This window comes from Saimiri boliviensis, chromosome 2 (assembly GCF_048565385.1).
Source record: "Saimiri boliviensis isolate mSaiBol1 chromosome 2, mSaiBol1.pri, whole genome shotgun sequence".
Classification (NCBI taxonomy): Eukaryota; Metazoa; Chordata; class Mammalia; order Primates; family Cebidae; genus Saimiri; species Saimiri boliviensis.
In genome coordinates, this window is record NC_133450.1 from 185,702,902 (window position 1) to 185,724,216 (window position 21,315).

Consider the following 21,315-nt stretch of genomic DNA (forward strand, 5'->3'; position numbering starts at 1 on the left):
GCGCTTGCGCACGGGGGTGGGGCCGGAAGTCGAGGCGGGGTGACTCTGCTTCCGTTTCTGGTTTTGCTCCAGTGTTTAGGTTTCTTCGCGGCCGCCCAAGATGAACCGATTCTTCGGGAAAGCGAAACCCAAGGCTCCGCCGCCCAGCCTGACTGACTGCATTGGCACGGTGGGCATTTGACCATGCATATAAGTAGGCTCAGGACCTCTGACACACCCGACCCCGCCCACCCCCGGCCCCGGGCCCCTATTCCTCCACTTCATTCCTGGTCCTGGGCCCCTTACACGTCGGCCCTCTCTATCTCGTCTTCTCTCCTTCATCCCTGTTACCCAAGTCATTCCTAACGCCACAAACCAGGGACCCCCTAACCCCATCACTGCCTTGTCCTACCTGCACCCAACGCGTTTTGATGCCCATTGTCCGTCCACTCGCTCTCGCCTTGATCCTCTCACCTCACCCAACCCTAGGCCCACATACGCTTCCCACTTCGTTCTGCCTGATCTCTTACCCTTCTTTGAGCTGTCATCCCCAGCTCACATCAGGACTCAGCTTGATATCTTAGGTCAACAAGTCTGTACCTCAATCCTGGATCTCAGTAACACAAAACTTAGAATCCTGGCCCTTCAGATTAAACCACCATCCCCGATCTAGGAAGTGGCATTAGATCTACAATCAGCCGGGCACTGGCCCATTTCACGTTCCTCTTGGATGAGCTCTCAGCCTGGCTAGTCTGATTCCAGGGAAATTCCAACTCAGCCCAGTGATTCTCAAATTATTATCTGCCCCAACCCCCTTGAGGGCTAGCTGGTATATCAGAATTGGGGCAGTATGGCAGGGAAGGTCAAGAGTATAATTTATAAAAGCCCAGGGTTTCTGGTTGGGAACACCCCTCTTTGCTAACCACTGTTTTTCACCCTTCCCCATAAGCTCCTTTTTTTCTTTTCTTCCTCTATATTCCTTCCTCTCTACCTGCCCCTTCTGAAATAAGTGTATTGCAGTAACTACCAGTGCATTTGATGTTTTCCCCCAAGGTGGACAGCAGGGCAGAATCCATTGACAAGAAGATTTCTCGATTGGATGCTGAGCTAGTAAAGTACAAGGATCAGATCAAGAAGATGAGAGAGGGTCCTGCAAAGGTAATGTAGGCAGCAACTGCTGCACAAGGTGCTGGCACAGCCTAGTTTTAACACCTATAGAAATAGAGCCTAGTGTAGGGGCTGTGAACATCCCTACTGAAGAGATGCTTACAATCTGGTAAGGTGAAAACATGTGAGAGTGTTTCTTTTAGTGAGGACAGTTTGCAACCAAATATGGAAGGGAGGCTGGGGTTTGATCATGTGGAAAGAGATGCTGATCACATGTCTAGAAGGATGTATATGAGAATTAGCCTATTATACTGAGAAGGTAGTGATCTGGAGAGGAGGACTAGGTTATGCTCAGGATCAGTGACTTGCCAAGCTGGTCACGTTAGGTTGGTGTATTAGACTGCTTAAGGAGTGGCCTGCTGGGAAAAACTGAACTAGGCATCTAGGACCAGTGTTCTAATACTAACACTGTCACTGCCTAGTAGTTTTGATCTTGATAAAGTTGCTTATTTTCCACTCCTGTTAGGTAGGAACATAAAATACTGTGTTTAAGCACATGGACTGTGGATATAGAACTACCTTGTTTTCTCCAGGTCCATAACTTATTAACCATGTGAGCCTAGGTATATCACTGAACCTCTGTTTTCCCATATGTAAATAATACCTACCTTACAGTGTGAGGATTAAATTAGGTAATTGATGTGACCTGCATAGCACTATGTCTAGTACACAGTAGCACTCAGTAAATGTGAATTATGATCACCTGTGAAGTAATATCTATTTTTCCTTCCTCATTGGAGAAGACAAGCAAAATGATCTACAGAATTCTATAGAAAAGAAAGGCCTTTCCCATCCCAGCCATCTTAGTGGATGGTGTGGAATGAAGAACAACCAGAGGCAGGAAAGCCCATGTAGACTTGAGACAATGAAAGCCCAAACCATGGTGATAGGAAACCAAAGAATCAGTTTGAAAGTGAGTTCTGGCCGGGCGCGGTGGCTCAAGCCTGTAATCCCAGCACTTTGGGAGGCCGAGGCGGGTGGATCACGAGGTCAAGAGATTGAGACCAACCTGGTCAACATGGTGAAACCCCGTCTCTACTAAAAATACAAAAAATTAGCTGGGCATGGTGGTGCGTGCCTATAATCCCAGCTACTCAGGAGGCTGAGGCAGGAGAATTGCCTGAACCCAGGAGGCGGAGGAGATCGCGCCATTGCACTCCAGCCTGGGTAACAAGAGCGAGACTCTGTCTCAAAAAAAAAAAAAAAAAAAAAAAAGAAAGTGAGTTCTGAAATCAGTTAGCAGGATTACTGTGGATGAAGAAAGAAAGGGGAAAGATAAGGTTGATATAAAGGTTTTCAACCTGGAGAGTTGAGAGATTGGTGGGGCCATTGTTACTTATTTCCAAGGTGAGGTAAGGTTTAGGAGTTAGGAATTGTTGAGGTTAAGTTGATAGGCTATACAAATGAAGAATCTCCCTAAGGCAACTGGATATACAGAATCAGCACTTTGGGGGCTAGAGGTGGAGATAATATGAATTAGAAAAAGGGAAAGTAGTTCAGGATTCTGGGATGTGGGATGCAAAGACAGGAGCTAACGCTTAAAGACTAGACCTTAGAGATACCTGCTTTTGGGAGGGGAAGAACAGAATCCAGGAGCCATTATGTCTACTATTTTGAAGAAAAGAGGAAATAGCATGTGAGTTTGAGGCTATGGGAAATTTCTTTTACTGTATGTCTGTTTTCCACTTTATTTTTATTAAATCTGTTTTTCTTTCCAGAATATGGTCAAGCAGAAAGCATTGCGAGTTTTAAAGCAAAAGCGGATGTAAGTTACACACACAATCTCTTTTCCTCTAGCAGGTTTAACTAAAATGGAAATGGTCTTCCATTCCTTCAGGTTTTCGTACCATTTTCTAAGCACTCTTGATTTAATTAAGAATTTTCATTGACGTACAATTAAATACAGTTAGCTGGGTTCTTCCCCACTATGTGTTCAGCAATGTCTGCTGTAACAAATTCCATCTAAATAGAACTTTTTCTGTTGTGATGGAGATGTTCTATATCTGTGTGTTTAATATAGTAGCTGTTGCCGGGCGCGGTGGCTCAAGCCTGTAATCCCAGCACTTTGGGAGGCCGAGGCGGGTGGATCACGAGGTCAAGAGATCGAGACCAACCTGGTCAACATGGTGAAACCCCGTCTCTACTAAAAATACAAAAACTTAGCTGGGCACAGTGGCGCGTGCCTGTAATCCCAGCTACTCAGGAGGCTGAGGCAGGAGAATTGCCTGAACCCAGGAGGCGGAGGTTGCAGTGAGCCGAGATTGCGCCATTGCACTCCAGCCTGGGTAACAAGAGCGAAACTCCGTCTCAAAAAAAAAAAAAAAAAAAAATAGTAGCTGTTAGCCACATGTGGTTATTGAGCACTTGAAATGTGGCTAGTGTGACTAAGGAATTGAAGTTTAAATTTTAGGCAATTTAAATAATTTAAGTGGCCTTATATGGTTAGTGACTACTGTTTTTTTTTTTTTTGAGACAGAGTTTCGCTCTCGTTACCCAGGCTGGAGTGCAATGGTGCGATCTCAGCTCACCGTAACCTCCGCCTCCTGGGTTCAGGCAATTCTCCTGCCTCAGCTTCCTAAGTAGCTGGGACTACAGGCACGTGCCACCATGCCCAGCTAATTTTTTGTATTTTTAGTAGAGACGGGGTTTCACCATGTTGACCAGGATGGTCTTGATCTCTTGACCTCGTGATCCACCTGCCTCGGCCTCCCAGAGTGCTGGGATTACAGGCTTGAGCCACCGTGCCCGGCTTAAAATGACTTTTTATAGGATACCAGATGCCATCTTCCTCCTTTTAAATTAGATCGAATTGGAAAAAGAAATTGTAATGCCTAGACTGGTGGGAGTGTGGTGAAGTGATTTACCTTCTTAATTGGTAGCATTGCTAGTTTTAAGTAACCTTTTTTGTTATAAAAAGAATACAGGTTCTTTGTAGAAACTTGGAAGATACATAAATATGAACAGAAGAAAATAAAATTGACCTAGATTCTTACTACTAGAAATAACCACCTTCAAAATGCTAATTTCTTCCAGTTTCTTTTCTCTGCCTCTGCATATGTGGTATGTGTGCATATAACTTTTTAGAAGAAAACTGAAATTGTAGTGTGTATATGTAGGTTATCCTTTTCCACTTAATGTTATATCATGAGCATTTCCCTGTTCTTTTAAATATTCTTTGGAAATTTTATATTTTTTAATCAGATTATAATATTCTACCATTTGCTTGCACCATGAATGGACCATTCTTTTTCTGGTTGGATTGTTAGATTGTTTCCAAATATTGCATAAAGACCATAGTGACATAAGTCTTTGAGGTAATACTATAATTTGATGTAAAACTTTATTTTAAAAACATTTTGAACACCAGACATTATATTAAGTCAGATGGATTACCTATTTATGAATACAAGATTAATAAAATACACCTGAAGCTGGGCACAGTGGCTCATGCCTATAATCCCAGCACTTTGGGAGACCAAAATAGCAGCTCACTTGAGGTCAGGAGTTGGAGATCAGCCTGGCCAACATGGTGAAACTCCAAGGCGTGGTCACACAGGCCTGTAGTCCCACATATTTGGGAGGCTGAGGCAGGAGAATCGCTTGAACCCAGGAGGCAAAGATTGCAATGAGCTGAGATGGCACCACTACACTCCAGCCTGGGCGACAGAGCGAGACTGCTCTAAACAAATAATTAAGTAAATAAATAAATAAAATAAAATAAAATATGCCTGTCTTAAAGGAGTTCAAAATTCTGGAAAAACATTTAGCTACATGTATGAAGAGCCTTAAAAATAGTTTTACCTTTTGCTCTAAGAATTTCACTTCTGGATATTTATCATAGGAAATAATTATAAAGACATTAAAATATGCAGCAACACAGAAAAAAGCAAATGCTATAATGTTAATTGGAAAATAGTGTTATAACTAAAATACAGTCATGTGCTGCATAACAGTGATTTTGTCAATGACAGAACAGACTGCATTATATCACTCTGGCTCCTATAAGGATATAATACTGTATTTTTAATGTATCTTTTCTATTGGATGTTTAGATACATAAATACTTACCATTGTGTTACAATTGGCTACAATACTCAGTAGAGTAACATGCTGTACAGGTTTGTAGCCTAGGAGCAAGCAGTAGATTGTATCATATAGCTTAGGTGAGTGGTGGGCTATACCACCTAGGTTTGTGTGAGTACACTGTTTGATGTTTGCACAGTGATGAAATTGCCTAACAACATATTTCTTAGAACATATCCCCATTGTTAAGCGACTCATGACTGTACATGCAAAGGAAAAAGACTGGAGGGACACGTGAAATGTTATTTGTGTTAGAGTGATTAAATTGTTTTTGCCAGTTTTTCTGTGTGTCATCTAATTTTTAAGGTTTTTGCTCCTTTTTGTTTTGTTTTGTTTTTGCTTTTTTTTTTTGAGACGGAGTTTCGCTCTTGTTACCCAGGCTGGAGTGCAATGGCGCGATCTCGGCTCACTGCAACCTCCGCCTCCTGGGTTCAGGCAATTCTCCTGCCTCAGTCTCCTGAGTAGCTGGGATTATAGGCATGTGCTACCATGCCTAGCTAATTTTTTGTATTTTTAGTAGAGACGGGGTTTCACCATGTTGACCAGGATGGTCTCGATCTCTTGACCTCGTGATCCACCTGCCTCGGCCTCCCAAAGTGCTGGGATTATAGGCATGAGCCACCGCACCCGGCCTTTTGCTCCTTGTTTTTAAAGAAAATACTCTTATTTAGTGTAAGGATACTTTGTTCTTCAGGATTTCTATCGGGCTCATATATTTGCCATTCTCAATTTACCCTAAAAAGGTATGAGCAGCAGCGGGACAATCTCGCCCAACAATCATTCAACATGGAACAAGCCAATTATACCATTCAGTCATTGAAGGACACCAAGACCACGGTACTTCTTTCCCAGTTATTTCATTTCTTTATTCTTACTTTCTTTTCCTATGGCTTTTTTTTTTTTTTTTTGAGACGGAGTTTCGCTCTTGTTACCCAGGCTGGAGTGCAATGGCTCACCGCAACCTCCGCCTCCTGGGTTCAAGCAATTCTCCTGCCTCGGCCTCCTCAGTAGCTGGGATTACAGGCACCCGCCACCATGCCCAGCTAATTTTTTGTATTTTTAGTAGAGATGGGGTTTCACCATGTTGACCAGGATGGTCTCGATCTCTCGACCTCGTGATCCACCCGCCTCAGCCTCCCAAAGTGCTGGGATTACAGGCTTGAGCCACCGCGCCCAGCCTTCCTATGGCTTTTTAAAGACAGTGTAACTGGCCAGGTGCAGTGGCTCATGCCTGTAATCCAAACACTTTGGGAGGCCAAGGTGGGTGGGTCATCTGAGGTCAGGAGTTCGAGAACAGCCTGACTAACGTGGTGAAACCCTGTCTTTACTAAAAATACAAAAAGTAGCTGGGTGTGGTGACGTACACCTGTAATCTCAGCTCCTTGGGAGTCTGAGGCAGGAAGATCACTTGAACCGGAGAGGTAGAGGCTGCAGCGAGCCGAGATTGAGCTGTTGCACTCCAGTCTGGGCAGCAAGAGTGAAACTCTGTCTCAAATAAATAAATAAATAAAGACAATTTAACCACCATGACTTCCTAAGACATTGTGTTTTCTTCTTCCTTTTCTTAGGTTGATGCTATGAAACTGGGAGTAAAGGAAATGAAGAAGGCATACAAGCAAGTGAAAATCGACCAGATCGAGGTGAGACATATGCTAGTTTCTGCAAGAACGTGCCCTAGTTTCTGAGAGAATCCAAACGAGTGTGTGTGTGATAGGAAGAGCACAGTAGAGAAATTAAATCCTCGGGCTGCCATTTAGTAGTAGAGTGACTTCAAGAAAGGGTACCAAATATCTCAGTTTCCTAGTGCCACATACAGTTACAGACAGTCCCCGATTTAAGACAGTTGAACTTAATGCATTTTCAATTTGATGATGGTGCAAATACTATATGCATTCAGTAGACACCATACTTTGAGTATCCACATAACCATTTTGTTTTTCAGTTTCAGTACAATATTCAATAAGTTACATGAAATACTCAACACTTTAGTATAAAATAGGCCGTTAAATGATTTTGCCCAACTATAGGCTAATGTATAAGTGTTCTAAGTACAGTTAAGGTAGGCTAGGCTAAGTGATGGTTTACTAGGTTAGGTGTATTAAATGCATTTTCTACTTAAGATATTTTGGGTCGGGCATGGTGGCTCAAGCCTGTAATCCCAGCACTTTGGGAGGCTGAGGTGGGTGGATCACGAGTCAAGAGATCGAGACCATCCTGGTCAACATGGTGAAACCCTGTCTCTACTAAAAATACAAAAAAATTAGCTGGGCATGGTGGCACATGCCTATAATCCCAGCTACTCAGGAGGCTGAGGCAGGAGAATTGCCTGAACCCAGGAGGCGGAGGTTGCGGTGAGCTGAGATGGCGCCATTGCACTCCAGCCTGGGTAACAAGAGCGAAACTCCATCTCAAAAAAAAAAAAAAAAAAAAGATATTTTGAACTTATGATGGGTTTATGAGGATGTAACCCTATGATAAGGAACATCTATATTATGAGGATGAAATAAATGAGCTAGTATATCTACGCACACAATGCCTGGCCTATAATAGCATACAGTAGTTACTTTTAAGTAACTCAATGATTCTTAGTTTGTTTCTTCAATGGTAGAGTAGTGATGTTGTTGCCTATTCCCAGGATTGTCATGAATGTTAAAATGAAGATATGTAGGTAAAGTGTATGTAAAGGGCTTAACCCAACTCCTGGCATAGTAGACTTGGTTCCCTTTTCTAGTAATTCTCCTTAGATTTTTAATGATGATGTCCTTAGTTCCTTAAAGTTAGCATTTCTTATTGGAATTGGGTTTTGACCAGGGAGGTGAGCCCTAAGAACTTGGCAGCTCCTAGCTGTCAGATGAACAGCCCAGGTGGCAAGAAGAGATAGCAGAGGGAGTGGGTGGTAACTGGTCAGAGGAGAGAGAGTCTTCCTTTCTGTAAATAAAATGCTGCTCTTGACCTTTACCCCCTGACTAGAATGCTCATTTCCTTGAGTGCAAGGACTTACTTTGTTCACTGCTATATCCTCTGTGCTCACAACAATGCCCTACCGTGATTTGTGCTCAGAAAGTATTTGATGGATGATGAATCAGAGGCTATAAAAGGAGATAAAAATAAAAAACAGGAGAGAAGAAGAGAAAGCAGTACAGCCTGATTCAAGCAGTGTTTGTTGGGTGAGCAGTTACTGCATACCAGGCATTTTATTGCCTCTGCAAAGGTAGTCTCTGCTAATGCCGATCTTTAGTAAGAGTGAAGGCATTCTTCCCCTCTCTTATTTTTTCAAGCACCCCTCCTTAGGTTGCCCTTGGCTGTCTCTAATCCTCCACAAGTGTCTGCTTGCATGGAATTAAACTTTGTGATACTCTGCAGGAGCTTCACTGATAACACTGATAACAATGTTCTGTGTATGCTTGTCTTTTTTTTTTTTTTTTTTTTTTTTTTGAGACAGAGTCTCGCTCTGTCACCCAGGCTGGAATGCAATGGTGCGGTCGGCTCACTGCAGCCTCCACCTCTTGGGTTCAAGCAATTCTGCCTGAGCCTCCCGAGTAGCTGGGACTACAGGCCTGCGCCACCATGCCCGGCTAATTTTTGTATTTTTTTTTTTTTTTTTTTTTTTTTTTTGGAGACGGAGTTTCGCTCATTACCCAGGCTGGAGTGCGATGGCACGATCTCGGCTCACCGCAACCTCCACCTCCTGGGTTCAGGCAATTCTCCTGCCTCAGCCTCCTAAGTAGCTGGGATTACAGGCACGAGCCACCATGCCCAGCTAATTTTTTGTATTTTTAGTAGAGACGGGGTTTCACCATGTTGACGAGGATGGTCTCGATCTCTTGACCTCGTGATCCATCCGCCTCGGCCTCCCAAAGTGCTGGGATTACAGGCTTGAGCCACTGCACCCGGCCAATTTTTGTATTTTTAGCGGAGATGTTGGCCAGGCTGGTCTCAAACTCCTGACCTCAAGTGATCCGCCCACCTCAGCCTTGAAAAGTGCTGGGATTACAGGCATGAGCCACCACTTCCATCCATCTTTTTTTGTATAATGTTGTTTGCTAATAAAATATAATGGAACGCAGTGGCATCTTCTGCTTTTAGGGTTCCTTGTGTTTTAATTAGAGGTATTTAATATGAACAAAAGAGAAACTTTAGTCTTTGTGAATGTTTCGTATGTCTCTTCGTCTTTCACCTGTGGTTGTCTGTCTGTCTCCCTGCCTAATTATCCTTTTCCTGTCCTCCAATAGATTGCCAGCATGACAGGTGGAGAGCCCTTTTAACTCTTTTGGTGTGTATGTGTCTTTGGTTAGATTTGAATTTTTTGGTTAGATTTATTTTTCTAAAATGCTTTACTTGGAAAACATTTCCATTGTTTTGTTTTATAGCTTTAACTTTTTATTTTGCTGTTCTGAGTGTGTGTAGGTCTGTTTTTCTTTTTTCAGTTTCTGCATATCACTACATCAATGTTCTTTTTAGCTTAGTGCTTATATTTTTTTATATTGCTTTTTGTTTGTTTATACAATAGAGAACCAGCTAATTCTTTGTGGGATGAGTTTTTTCTGTGGTCTATCCTGGAGTCTGTTGCTAGGAATCCTATTCATAGATGATTTGGGAAGACGTGTTTTGATGTGTAATACTATTGTATAAGCTTGACTTGATTAGCTTTCTCTGTTATTTTCATTGTCTTTTAATTATTACTCAGCCAGTGCTTCTCTGTGTAGCAGAGTGTTAAACATGCATTTAATGCTGCAGTTTGGTACTTGGAAATGCAGAAAATCAAAATTAAAAAAAATTATTTTCCCCTCCATTTCACTACCTTTTTCACCTTTATATAGAAACTCACTCTAATTTGGGGGCCAGGAAGGAATTTTTTTTTTTCTTTTTCTTTTGCTGTTCCCCAGATTGGATACAGCAACTCAGTCTCACTCAGCTCACTGCAACCTCTGCCTCCCAGGCCAAGCCACCTTCCCTTTTCAGTCTACTGAGTAGCTGGGACTACAGGGATGCACCATGCCCAGCTAATTTTTGTATCTTTTGTAGAGACAAGGTTTTGCCATGTTGCCCAGGTTGCTCCCAAACGCCTGAGCTCAAGTGATCCACCCACTTTGGCCTCCCAAAATGCTGGGTTTACAGGCATAAGCTGCTGCGCCTGACAGAATTTTCAAATGTCTTGCATTGCTCTAGAAATTCTGAAGGATAAATGGTGCTGATTTGGTCCTTTCGCTTTATCAGCACTAGTTCTGTTCCCATCTGTGTGGAATTTTAATATATGAAGAGCAAATTGTTGTTCTGCACATACTTAATACAGTGAACATATATAGTATTAGGTGCTTAGTGTTTTGCACATATTATTCCAGTAAACCCTTACAACAACCCCAGTGAGATGTGGCTACTAGTAATTCCATTTTACAAAAGAGGAAAATAAGGCTTAGAGACATTACTTCTCATTGAGTCATGGCAAAATTGAACTTGGGTATGTCTGACTCAAGTCTCACTCCTTACCATTATACCAGCTGCCCTTTGTGATGCTATACCAGTTCTTAGGTTGGTTTCACATTATAGTTTACCCTTGAGCAGCATATGCAGTTTGAACTGCATGAGTAATTTACATGAAGATATTTTTCAACCAAAAGCAGATTGACAATACAGTATTTGCAGGATGCAAAACCACCTATATGGAAGGCCAGTTGGGGACTTGGATATGGGCACATTTTGGTATAGGCAGACATCCTGGAACCAATGCCTTGCGTATATCAAGGGACAACTGCATTTTTAGCCTTGTAGTAATCTCCCAGTTAAGCACAGGTAGATTATTCATACATGATTTATGCCCTCGGTCCATTTTTTTCACCAGCCTTGTCTCAACTGTGACACCTATCATGATTCCCTTTCTGGTTCTCCATCCAGGATGGGCCATGTGCAACTAACTTTTTGTACCACTTCAGTAGTTTCTACTCTTGCCTTCTTTCTCTACACAGTATAATCATCTTTGGCTGACTTGAGAAGAATAATTTGCTTGTCTCAATAACTTACCTGTCTTCATTAACTAGAAAAGGATTGATAGTTTAGATCAAGATGGTTGTTTGATTTAATGTTTCAAGTAATACTTTCTGTAATAGTAGAGAGCTGATGATCATCTATTCTCACATAGGACTTTGGACTTCCATGAAGCACTTTAAAATCAAATGTGGCCGGGTGCGGTAGCTCATGCCTGTAATCCCAGCACTTTGGGAGGCTGAGGCGGGCAGATCACCTGAGGTCAGGAGTTCAAGACTAGCTCAGCCAACATGGCAAAATTCCATCTCTACTGAAAATACAAAAATTAGCTAGGCATGGTTGTGCGCACTTGTAATTCCAACTACTCGGGAGGCTGAGGCAGGAGAATCGTTTGAACCCGGGAGGCGGAGGTTGCAGTGAGCTGAGATTGCACCATTGCACTCCAGCCTGGGTGACAAAGTGAGACTCCATCTAAATAAATAAATAAATAAATAAAGTAAAAAATAAAATGTGAGATCACCAATTCTAAGCTTTAAGTTCACATTTTGCCACCAAAAATAGGTGGGGGATTATGTGGGTCAGTAACATTCATAGTTATTATTAGAGGACATCTTTGGGCTTATGATTTTTAATTCTTTAAGCAATCTCTCATGCTTTTAATGGGAAGGGATGTTTAAGAGTTACTTGAACCTGTCCTTTAGAGGATTGTCTGCTCAGTTGTTGACATTAAGAAATTACTGCTGGGCACGGTGGCTCAAGCCTGTAATCCCAGCACTTTGGGAGGCTGAGGCGGGTGGATCACGAGGTCGAGAGATCGAGACCATCCTGGTCAACATGGTGAAACCCCGTCTCTACTAAAAATACAAAAAATTAGCTGGGCATGGTGGCACGTGCCTGTAATCCCAGCTACTCAGGAGGCTGAGGCAGGAGAATTGCCTGAACCCAGGAGGCAGAGGTTGCGGTGAGCCGAGATCGTGCCATTGCACTCCAGCCTGGGTAACAAGAGCGAAACTCCGTCTCAAAAAAAAAAAAAAGAAAAGAAATTACTAAGCCAGGCGCGGTGGCTCAAGCCTGTAATCCCAGCACTTTGGGAGGCTGAGGCGGGTGGATCACGAGGTCAGGAGATCAAGACCATCCTGGTCAACAAGGTGAAACCCTGTCTCTACTAAAAATTAAAAAAAAAATTAGCTGGGCATGGTGGCGCGTGCCTGTAATCCCAGCTACTCAGGAGGCTGAGGCAGGAGAATTGCCTGAACCCAGGAGGCAGAGGTTGCGGTGAGCCGAGATCGTGCCATTGCACTCCAGCCTGGGTAACAAGAGCGAAACTCCGTCTCAAAAAAAAAAGAAATTACTAGCTAAAAACTGGGATGGGGAGTGAACTAACAGTTGTTGAGAACTGTTTATGTGCTTGGCATTTTACATTATCTTTTTAAAAGTTGCTCATGTCTATATTCAAAGGAGAATGTAGGGGAAGTGGGTAGTTAGAAGAAAATGGTAAATGAGAAAATCCTCTCATACATATTTCCATAGGATTTACAAGATCAGCTAGAGGATATGATGGAAGATGCAAATGAAATCCAAGAAGCACTGAGTCGCAGTTACGGTACCCCAGAACTGGATGAAGATGACCTAGAAGCAGGTAAGTTATGAGAAAAATAATCTATATTTAGTTTTGGAGTCCAAAAGGAACAACTGCCTGGGACCTTTTCCCCAATGCTAGTGAAAATTTCTATCAGGATTTCCTGAAGGTTAGTTTATGGTACAGTCCCTGGGCAAAGAGCTTGTGAGGCAGACACATTAGATTGCATACTCTACCAATAACAGTGGGATGTGTCAACTCTGAAGGAAGGTCCAGGTACAGGCCTTGACCTGGTGCTTAGTATGTGTAAGTATCCTCAACCTGGCCTTTCCTTACTGTATTCCTTTTGATTTTGTTCTCCCTATTTTCCTAGTTGGAGTCCTTTCCCTCAGAACAGCATAACCAATTAAGAAACAATAGTTGGGGACAGGCGCAGTGGCTCACATCTGTAATCCCAGCACTTTGGGAGGCCAAAGTAGGCAGATCCACTCAAGCCCAGGAGTTCAAGATCAGGCTGAGCAATATGACATAACCCTGTCTCTACAGAAAATACAAAAATTACCCAGGCATGGTGGTATGCACCTGTGGTACTAGCTCCTTGGAGGCTGAGGTGGAAGGATCACTTGAGCCCAGGAGGTAGAGGTTCCAGTGAGCCAAGATCGCACCACTGTAGCCTGGGCAACAGAGTGAGACCTTCTCTCAAAAGAAAAGACAAAAAAAAAACAGTTGGCAAATACTTAATGTGCACCTACTGTATGCCAGGTACTATACAAGGTGGTAGGAATTTAGCACTGAAGAAAAATGCAGTTCCAACATTCAGGAAGTTTCTCCTCTACCAGTGCAAGACATAAATGGTTTGCTTCAAGTAATTAGTTACTAGAGCACAGCCGGGCGCGGTGGCTCACGCCTATAATCCCAGCACTTTGGGAGGCCACCCAGAGACGGGTGGATCACAAGGTCAAGAGATCGAGACCATCCTGGTCAACATGGTGAAACCCCGTCTCTACTAAAAAAAATACAAAAGTTAGGTGGGCGTGGTGTCACGTGCCTGTAATCCCAGCTACTCAGGAGGCTGAGGCAGGAGAATTGCCTGAACGCAGGAGGCGGAGGTTGCGGTGAGCCGAGATCGCGCCATTGCACTCCAGCCTGGGTAACAAGAGCGAAATTCCATCTCAAAAAAAAAAAAAAAAAAAATTACTAGAGCACAGGCTATAGGGAAGAAGTATGGGGTACCATGGAGGACATACTAAGGGACTCTAACCTAGTTAGTAGTCGGGGAGAGACATGGGACCTGAAGGATGAGTAGGGGTTAGCGTGAAAAAATGAGAAGCGTTGTCGAATGGCCTCAGGGACAGCAGTCTGGAAGTTATTGGTATAGTCATTTAAGAGATGATGGTGGCTGAGACTAGCTAGGGTGATGGTAGCAGAAACAGACAGAAGTGGACAGATCGAAGAAATCTTAGAAAGTTGAGTGGACAGGCCGGGCGCGGTGGCTCAAGCCTGTAATCCCAGCACTTTGGGAGGCCGAGGCGGGTGGATCAAGAGGTCGAGAGATCGAGACCATCCTCGTCAACATGGTGAAACTCCGTCTCTACTAAAAATACAAAAAATTAGCTGGGCATGGTGGCGCGTGCCTATAATCCCAGCTACTCAGGAGGCTGAGGCAGGAGAATTGCCTGAACCCAGGAGGCGGAGGTTGCGGTGAGCCGAGATCGCGCCATTGCACTCCAGCCTGGGTAACAAGAGCGAAACTCCGTCTCAAAAAAAAAAAAAAAAAAAAAAAAAGAAAGTTGAGTGGACAAGACTTATTGATTGATTGGGTGTGGAAGAAGTGGGAGGTGTCAAGGATGGCTGTCAATTTCTAGCATGAGTAACTGGGTAGATGACTGAACCATTCCACACTGGATTTCTATTGTGTGATTCCCCTGTTACATTACTGCTGCTTCTTTCTCGCTCTCTCCATGGTCTATTTTTGCTTAGAACCTTTTTTTTTCCATTTATTTATTTTATTTTATTTTATTTTTTTGAGACGGAGTTTCGCTCTTGTTGCCCAGGCTGGAGTGCAATGGCGCGATCTCGGCTCACCGCAACCTCTGCCTCCTGGGTTCAGGCAATTCTCCTGCCTCAGCCTCCTGAGTAGCTGGGATTACAGGCACACGCCACCATGCCCAGCTAATTTCTAGTATTTTTAGTAGAGACGGGGTTTCACCATGTTGACCAGGATGGTCTCGATCTCTTGACCTCGTGATCCACCCGCCTCGGCCTCCCAAAGTGCTGGGATTACAGGCTTGAGCCACCGCGCCCGGCCTCCATTTATTTCTTTATTTTTCAATTTCCCATCTTCAGTTGCCCCTGATGAGTCTCTACCTGCTGTTGTCATTCCTCTTGTCTACTTCCGACTTATTTTTATTTTACCATAGACTTATTTTTAGAGTCAGATTTCATGTAATGGTCACACAGCATACAACAATCTCATGCCCTCTTTCACTGCCTTCTTTCATCAATTAATGAGAGAATTTATTAGCTGCCAGTTTTCTTGCTTACATTTTTTAAAAATGTTGACTGTTTTGATCTCAGAGTTGGATGCACTGGGTGATGAGCTTCTGGCTGATGAAGACAGTTCTTATTTGGATGAGGCAGCATCTGCACCTGCAATTCCAGAAGGTGTTCCCACTGACACAAAAAACAAGGTGAAAGCTTTTTCTGTTTATATATTAATGCAAAATAGCAAAGGCTTATGCTTGACCATATGTCTGGGAATCTAAAAGGTAGTCTTACATTGGAACAAAGAAAGACGGTTCTGGGCATTATTTTGCGAACCCTTGAAGGTCCAGTTTTCTGCATTCGATGATGAACTGACTGCATAAATACTGTCACTGAGGCTCAGGCATGTTTTTATACAATGACAATTTGTGTAAAATACATAATCACCTTTATTGTGAGCTGGCACTGGGCACCACTGATGGGTCTTAGACATTTCCTGTAAAAGCATAAGCAACACATAGGTGAGATTTGCTAAGTAGCAGTGACAATGTCTCACACTACATACACACGAGTTAATTATTTTGGGTGGATTTTTAATTTTATTTGTGTTTCTTTTTTTTCTTTTTTTTTTTCCCCCTGTACACACAAGAGTTTAGAATGGGTGGGCTTTTTAAACTACAGATAAATAATTTAAGCATAAAACTTAATGTAGAAAGATTCTAATTTAAGGCAAAAGAATCCAGACACCTGGCACTAAGTATGACTGATTGCTTAGTTGTAAGCTTTTGTTTTCCTTGCTTCAGTAAAATGCAGATAATTACAAGTATCTCACGTAATTGTTGTGCAGAGAAATTAGATCTTCTATGTAAAGGACTTTGCAAACTTAAAAGTCTGTTCAAATCTACATGATTATCTTTTTTTTTTTTTTTTGTGAGACACTCATTCTGTCACCCAGGCTGGAGTACAGTGACATTATCTTGGGTCACTGCAACCTCCCCCTCCCTGGTTCAAGCTATCCTTGTGCCTCAGCCACCCATGTAGCTGGGATTACAGGTGCACACCAGCACGCCTGGCTAATTTTTGTATTTTTAGTAGAGATAGGTTTAACCATGTTGGCCAGGCTGGTCTTGAACTCCTGGCCTCAAGCGGTCTGCCTGCCTCGGCCTCCCAAAGTGCTGGGATTATAGGTGTGAGCCACTAATAATGACAGCCAGGCTGGGTGTGGTGTGACTTTGAACAAAATAGCAGAAATTTATGTCTTCTTTCTAAACCTCATCAGTTTTTCCTACCTGTAAAATGTGAGGGCAAAGGGCAGGGAGCAGGTGATTTCTTAGCTCCATTATTGCTGATTGCTGTGAGTGTACATCTTCCTCTGTTGCATCCCTCCCTTCTCTGTTGAGCCTGGGATAGTCTTGCCTTTCTGAACTGCCCACTCCTCCCTGACCTCTCTGGCAACTTCAAGGTCCGAGGTCCATGGGTTGCTTTTCCTTAACAACCCATGAAATAATTTTATTAACACTACCATACCCCACCTTGTTAATTTCCTAGTAACAAGTCCCTGAAGCATCTGTTATTTCCACTTTTAGAAGGTCACAGATTCCTGAGTTAAATATGCTGTGGATATATGGAGTTTTTGTTGTTGTTGTTTTTATTTTATCTTTTTGAGATGGAGTCTTACTCTGTCACCCACGCTGGAGTGCAGTGGCACCATCTCAGCTCACTGCAACCTTCACCCCCAGGTTCAAGCAATCCTCCCACCTCATCCTCCCAAGTAGCTGAGATTACAGGCATGCTTCACCACACCTGGCTAATTTTTTGAATTTTTAGTAGAGATAGGGTTTTACTATGTTAGTCAGGCTGGCCTTGAACTCCTTATCTCAAATGATCCGCCTGCCTTAGCCTCCCAAAGTGCTGGGATTACAGGTGTGAGCCACTGTGCCCAGCGTGTTGTTGTTTTTAAAGTAAAGGAGTAAAAGAATGGCTACTCCACAGAGAGAGCAGCCCTGGTTTTTTGTTTTTTTTTTTTAGTGTTAGTGATATCACTGCCTATGATTATAGTAAAGCATGATATGAAAGTGACTCCCTATCCGAGGGCACTGCTCCTTCAAGGATTTGGGAGGCTAGGAAAGTTGTTGGTCCACATTCGGGATCAGAGTGAAAATGCAAATATGGAGGCAAGGACCAACTCCTTAACCTTTCTTCCTTGACCCTCCAGCTTCCTTTTCCCCTTTCCAGGTTTACTCTTAGATTTATCTTTCTCTCTCTTTCCCCTGTGGAGGATCCCCCTTGTGGTCCTTTCTAGTTCTCTTCTTGATTTATCAGTTCCTCCTTTACCTTTCATGAAAAAGTTCATTCTCATTTTTTTTTTTTTTTTTTTTTTAAGACAGAGTCTTGCTTTGGCACCAGGCTGGAATGCAGTGGTGCAATCTCGGCTCACTGTGACCTCTGCCTCCTGGATTCAAGCAATTCTTCTGCCTCAGCCTCCCAAGTAGCTGGGACTACAGGCATGCGCCACCATGCTCAGCTAATTTTTGTATTTTTAGTAGAGATGGGGTTTCACCATGTTGGCCAGGATGGTCTCGATCTCTTGACCTCGTGATCTGCCCGCCTCGGCCTCCCAAAGTGCTGGGATCATAGGCGTGAGCTACTGCACCAGGTCAAGCTTATTCCCATGAGTGGGATTTTGGTTTTGATTGATTTAATACTTAGAAATGTTAAATGTTTGTAATCTTTTTTGTCAAGTGGAAAAATAGTGGCACTAAACATTGCTTCCTTTTTACAGGATGGAGTTCTGGTGGATGAATTTGGATTGCCACAGATCCCTGCTTCGTAGATTTGCATCATTCAAGTATATCTTGTAAAACAAACACATATTATGGGACTATCTTTCCAAATTTACCATAACAGATTTAGGTTTCTTTCCTTTCTTTGAAGGAAAGTTTAATAATACTGCTCTTTTATTTTTTCCATTAAGAGACTCATTGCTTGGGAAATGCTTTCTTTGTACTAAAATTTGATTCCTTTTTTTTTTTCTTATGAAAAACGAACTTAGTTTAAAAGTATCTTTGGCTTGTATGACTTGTTTTCATTCATTAATAATAATTTGAAATAAAACTAAGGAAATGGAATCTTAAAAATCTATGACAGTGTAACTCTACAGTCTCAAAATGACCTGATAATTCAATAAGACAAAGATGAGATTATTGGGGCTGTTCATATTATGAGTCACAATCCTTTTCTATAGGTTGGTTAAAGTGATGGGTTTTGTTGTGTCTTGTGAACAAAACATTACTATGTCCAGTATTGGAATGGAATTATCACTACTGTATTATGAGTGGGTATTTTGATTCTATGGTTCCCTCAGTATTACATCTTGACTTGTAATCAATAATGAATATTTCTTGATATTTAATGTATAGGACATTTATTTATACTCAATAAATATTTTTCAAAAGGATATAATTTTAATATCACTTCATCTTAAAACCTTTACTGTGGAAACCAAATTTAATAGAATTCGAATGTCATTTCAGCCTATAACTCCACTACAGAAACCAAGTTAACCAGTAGCATTGTGAGGAAAGAGCAAGGAACAGTCTGAGCTCGGGCTCTGGGTCTGCCATTTACTAACCACTGAGTAGTCTATTCAGCTTCTCTAACATTCTGTTTCCTTATTAGTAAAATCATGCTTAGCTCACAGATAGCTTTTGTGAGGAATAATTGAGGTAATGGTCATAAGTAACTTGTTAACTGCAACGGGCTATTCTGAAAGGAAGGATTGTTAACAATAAAAAAGCAATGGCTTCATTCTTTTCTTGGAAGGTGCCTGAAGTGCTACAGCAAGTTCAAACTCCTGCCCAATTTCAGAGTCTTTAATGATCCTGTTCTCCCTTCCTCACTCAACTTCTTGCCAGCAGCATTCCCCCTCCAGCCTAGCTGGGTGCCTCACACTGTCATCTGCACCCGACTCTCATGTGTCTGCAGATCAAACCAATGTACATTTAGGAACACCAGCTTTGTAGAAGTCTCTGTACCAGTCCAGGAGTTAGTGAGAACAATCACAGTTCCTCTCTTCAGGAGTTCACTCTTGTCTAGTTATAAGTGGGGATAAGGTAACATATGTTACCCTCTTCCATCTCCAACCTCACCTTCTCAAGAAGCCTTCCAGAGGGAGCAAACATTACAGTATTCATCATTACCTTCTTGAAATCTTTCTTGGCTTTTCTGAGTTCTTAGTTTTCTTCTAATCTGATCCACTTATTCTCTTATATGGACACCTCTTAGCCCCTTGAATATTTCTTTCATTATAATTCCAATCTGTACTCCCCTTGAGAAATCTCACACCCATTAACTATTACCTATGCACTAATGACTCAAAATGACTGTCACTAGCCTAGCCTTCTTACCCTTATTTTCAATTCTGGGCATTTCCATTTAAATGCCCATCATTACCTAGAATCTAACATATCCAAATTAATCTCATTATCTTGAAGATCACTGTCAGCAAACATTTATCTTTGATTTCTTGTCTTGCCTAGTGTTACCAGTGACTCACATATTGCCCATTTTAGTGGGTGATATTTAGCCCTCTCACTAGATTGTTAGTGCATTGGATACGAGTGAGCAATCATTCTACCCAAATCGCTATTCTCCTGGCTTTTGTGACAGTACTCTCCGGTTCTTCTGTTCCTCTGACTATTCCCTCTAAGACTTCTTTCTGAAATCCTCAACTCTCTAATGTTACTGCTCCCTCTGGATTCTAGCTTTTATCCAAAGAGACTTTTTCTCTATTCACTTTTATTTAGTGATCACAGCTATTCTCATGGATTTTTAACCGCTAACTTCCAAATCTATACTTCTATCCCTGAGCTTGCCCCTGAGTTTCAGAATCTTATTTATAGCTAGCTGCTTGCCTATTATTTGGATGTTCCAGAAGCTCACAAGCCATTTGAATGATGTTTCAGCCATTCAGCATTCAAATGGCTGAAACAGCCTATCACCTTTCCTCAGACCTGAATCTCCTGCTTCTGTTTTCTTTGTCTTATAATGGGAGCTATGAGACAGGGAAACCACTGTCTCATGACAGGAGGCTATGAGGCTAATGGAACCATTATCCTCCTATGATTCAAAGCAGAAAGCTCTTGAGTTGTACATGATGCCTACATTTTGCCTACACAGTCAATTATCCTTAAACACTGCTTTTAATCCCTGTTTATCAAATCCAGCTCCTCGTCTCCTCTCTCAACTGTCCCTGGCCTAGATATCTCTCACATAGTCTTTTGGAATAAATGTCTTCTCTTCTTGCCCAGTTTCACTTCCGTGAGTGCACTCATCACATATTGCTACTTTTTCTAAAATACAAATCTGACTTAAAGTCTTTAATGGTTCTCTAATACTTCCAGCAGGCCATAAAAAACTGCCAATGACCTGGCCTCTGCCTATCCGTAATGGTTTATTGCCTAGTCTTTTCAGAACAGCATTCTCTTTCTTTCAACTATGCGATTATTGGGAACATGCCAATATTAGAGTAGTACTATCCTTACCCTTCCAAGCTATGGACCTGTGTATGTGATCATGCTGTGTCTATCAGAGTTCATACCTCAGATTTTCTAAATGGAAAGTAGGGAAAATGCTTTTTCCTTTAAAAAAAAAATACTCTTACTCTTTGTCAGTTTTGGAGAGTGAAACCAGAGAGGAGCCAAGATGAGAGACAGAATGAAAGATTCTCCATGGCACTCAGCTCTGAATTCTGATCCTTGAAATTCTGAGTCTCTACAACTCTATTCTGGGAGGTATCTGAGGATTCTGCAAATAAACTTAACCCCCTTTTTTGCTTAAAGTAGTTGGCATTGGGTTCCTGTCACTTGCCAGCAATAGATGGAATAATTGCTCTGTAGCTTGTGTCATGTCACACTTTTCAATTTTATGATCTAGTAATTGTTCTGCATTTAGTCCCTCCACATCTAGTCCCCGTACAATCATGACTCCTTACCTCTGTTCATAGTTTCTCCTACCTGAAGCTTCCTTATGCCTTTGTCATT

At 42.2% G+C, this 21,315-nt stretch overlaps 1 protein-coding gene across 1 annotated transcript; it reads left to right on the plus strand.

Moving 5' to 3' along the window:
* Positions 1-25: 25 nt before the first annotated feature.
* CHMP5 (charged multivesicular body protein 5) lies at positions 26-18,736 on the plus strand. The gene is made up of 8 exons (XM_039474762.2): positions 26-169; positions 1,033-1,137; positions 2,865-2,911; positions 5,973-6,066; positions 6,798-6,869; positions 12,742-12,850; positions 15,368-15,480; positions 18,057-18,736. The coding sequence occupies exons 1-8, from the start codon at positions 101-103 to the stop codon at positions 18,105-18,107; spliced, it is 660 nt and encodes a 219-aa protein (XP_039330696.1). The 5' UTR covers positions 26-100; the 3' UTR covers positions 18,108-18,736.
* Positions 18,737-21,315: the final 2,579 nt, after the last annotated feature.

What these genes read in the sequence shown, in the direction of transcription:
- CHMP5 (XM_039474762.2), top strand. Translation starts at nt 101, where the DNA reads ATGAACCGATTCTTCGGGAAAGCGAAACCCAAGGCTCCGCCGCCCAGC. An exon ending in TGAGAGAGGGTCCTGCAAAG is followed by an intron (nt 1,138 to 2,864) that starts GTAATGTAGGCA and finishes TTTTCTTTCCAG; the next exon opens with AATATGGTCAAGCAGAAAGC. An exon ending in TGAAGGACACCAAGACCACG is followed by an intron (nt 6,067 to 6,797) that starts GTACTTCTTTCC and finishes TCCTTTTCTTAG; the next exon opens with GTTGATGCTATGAAACTGGG.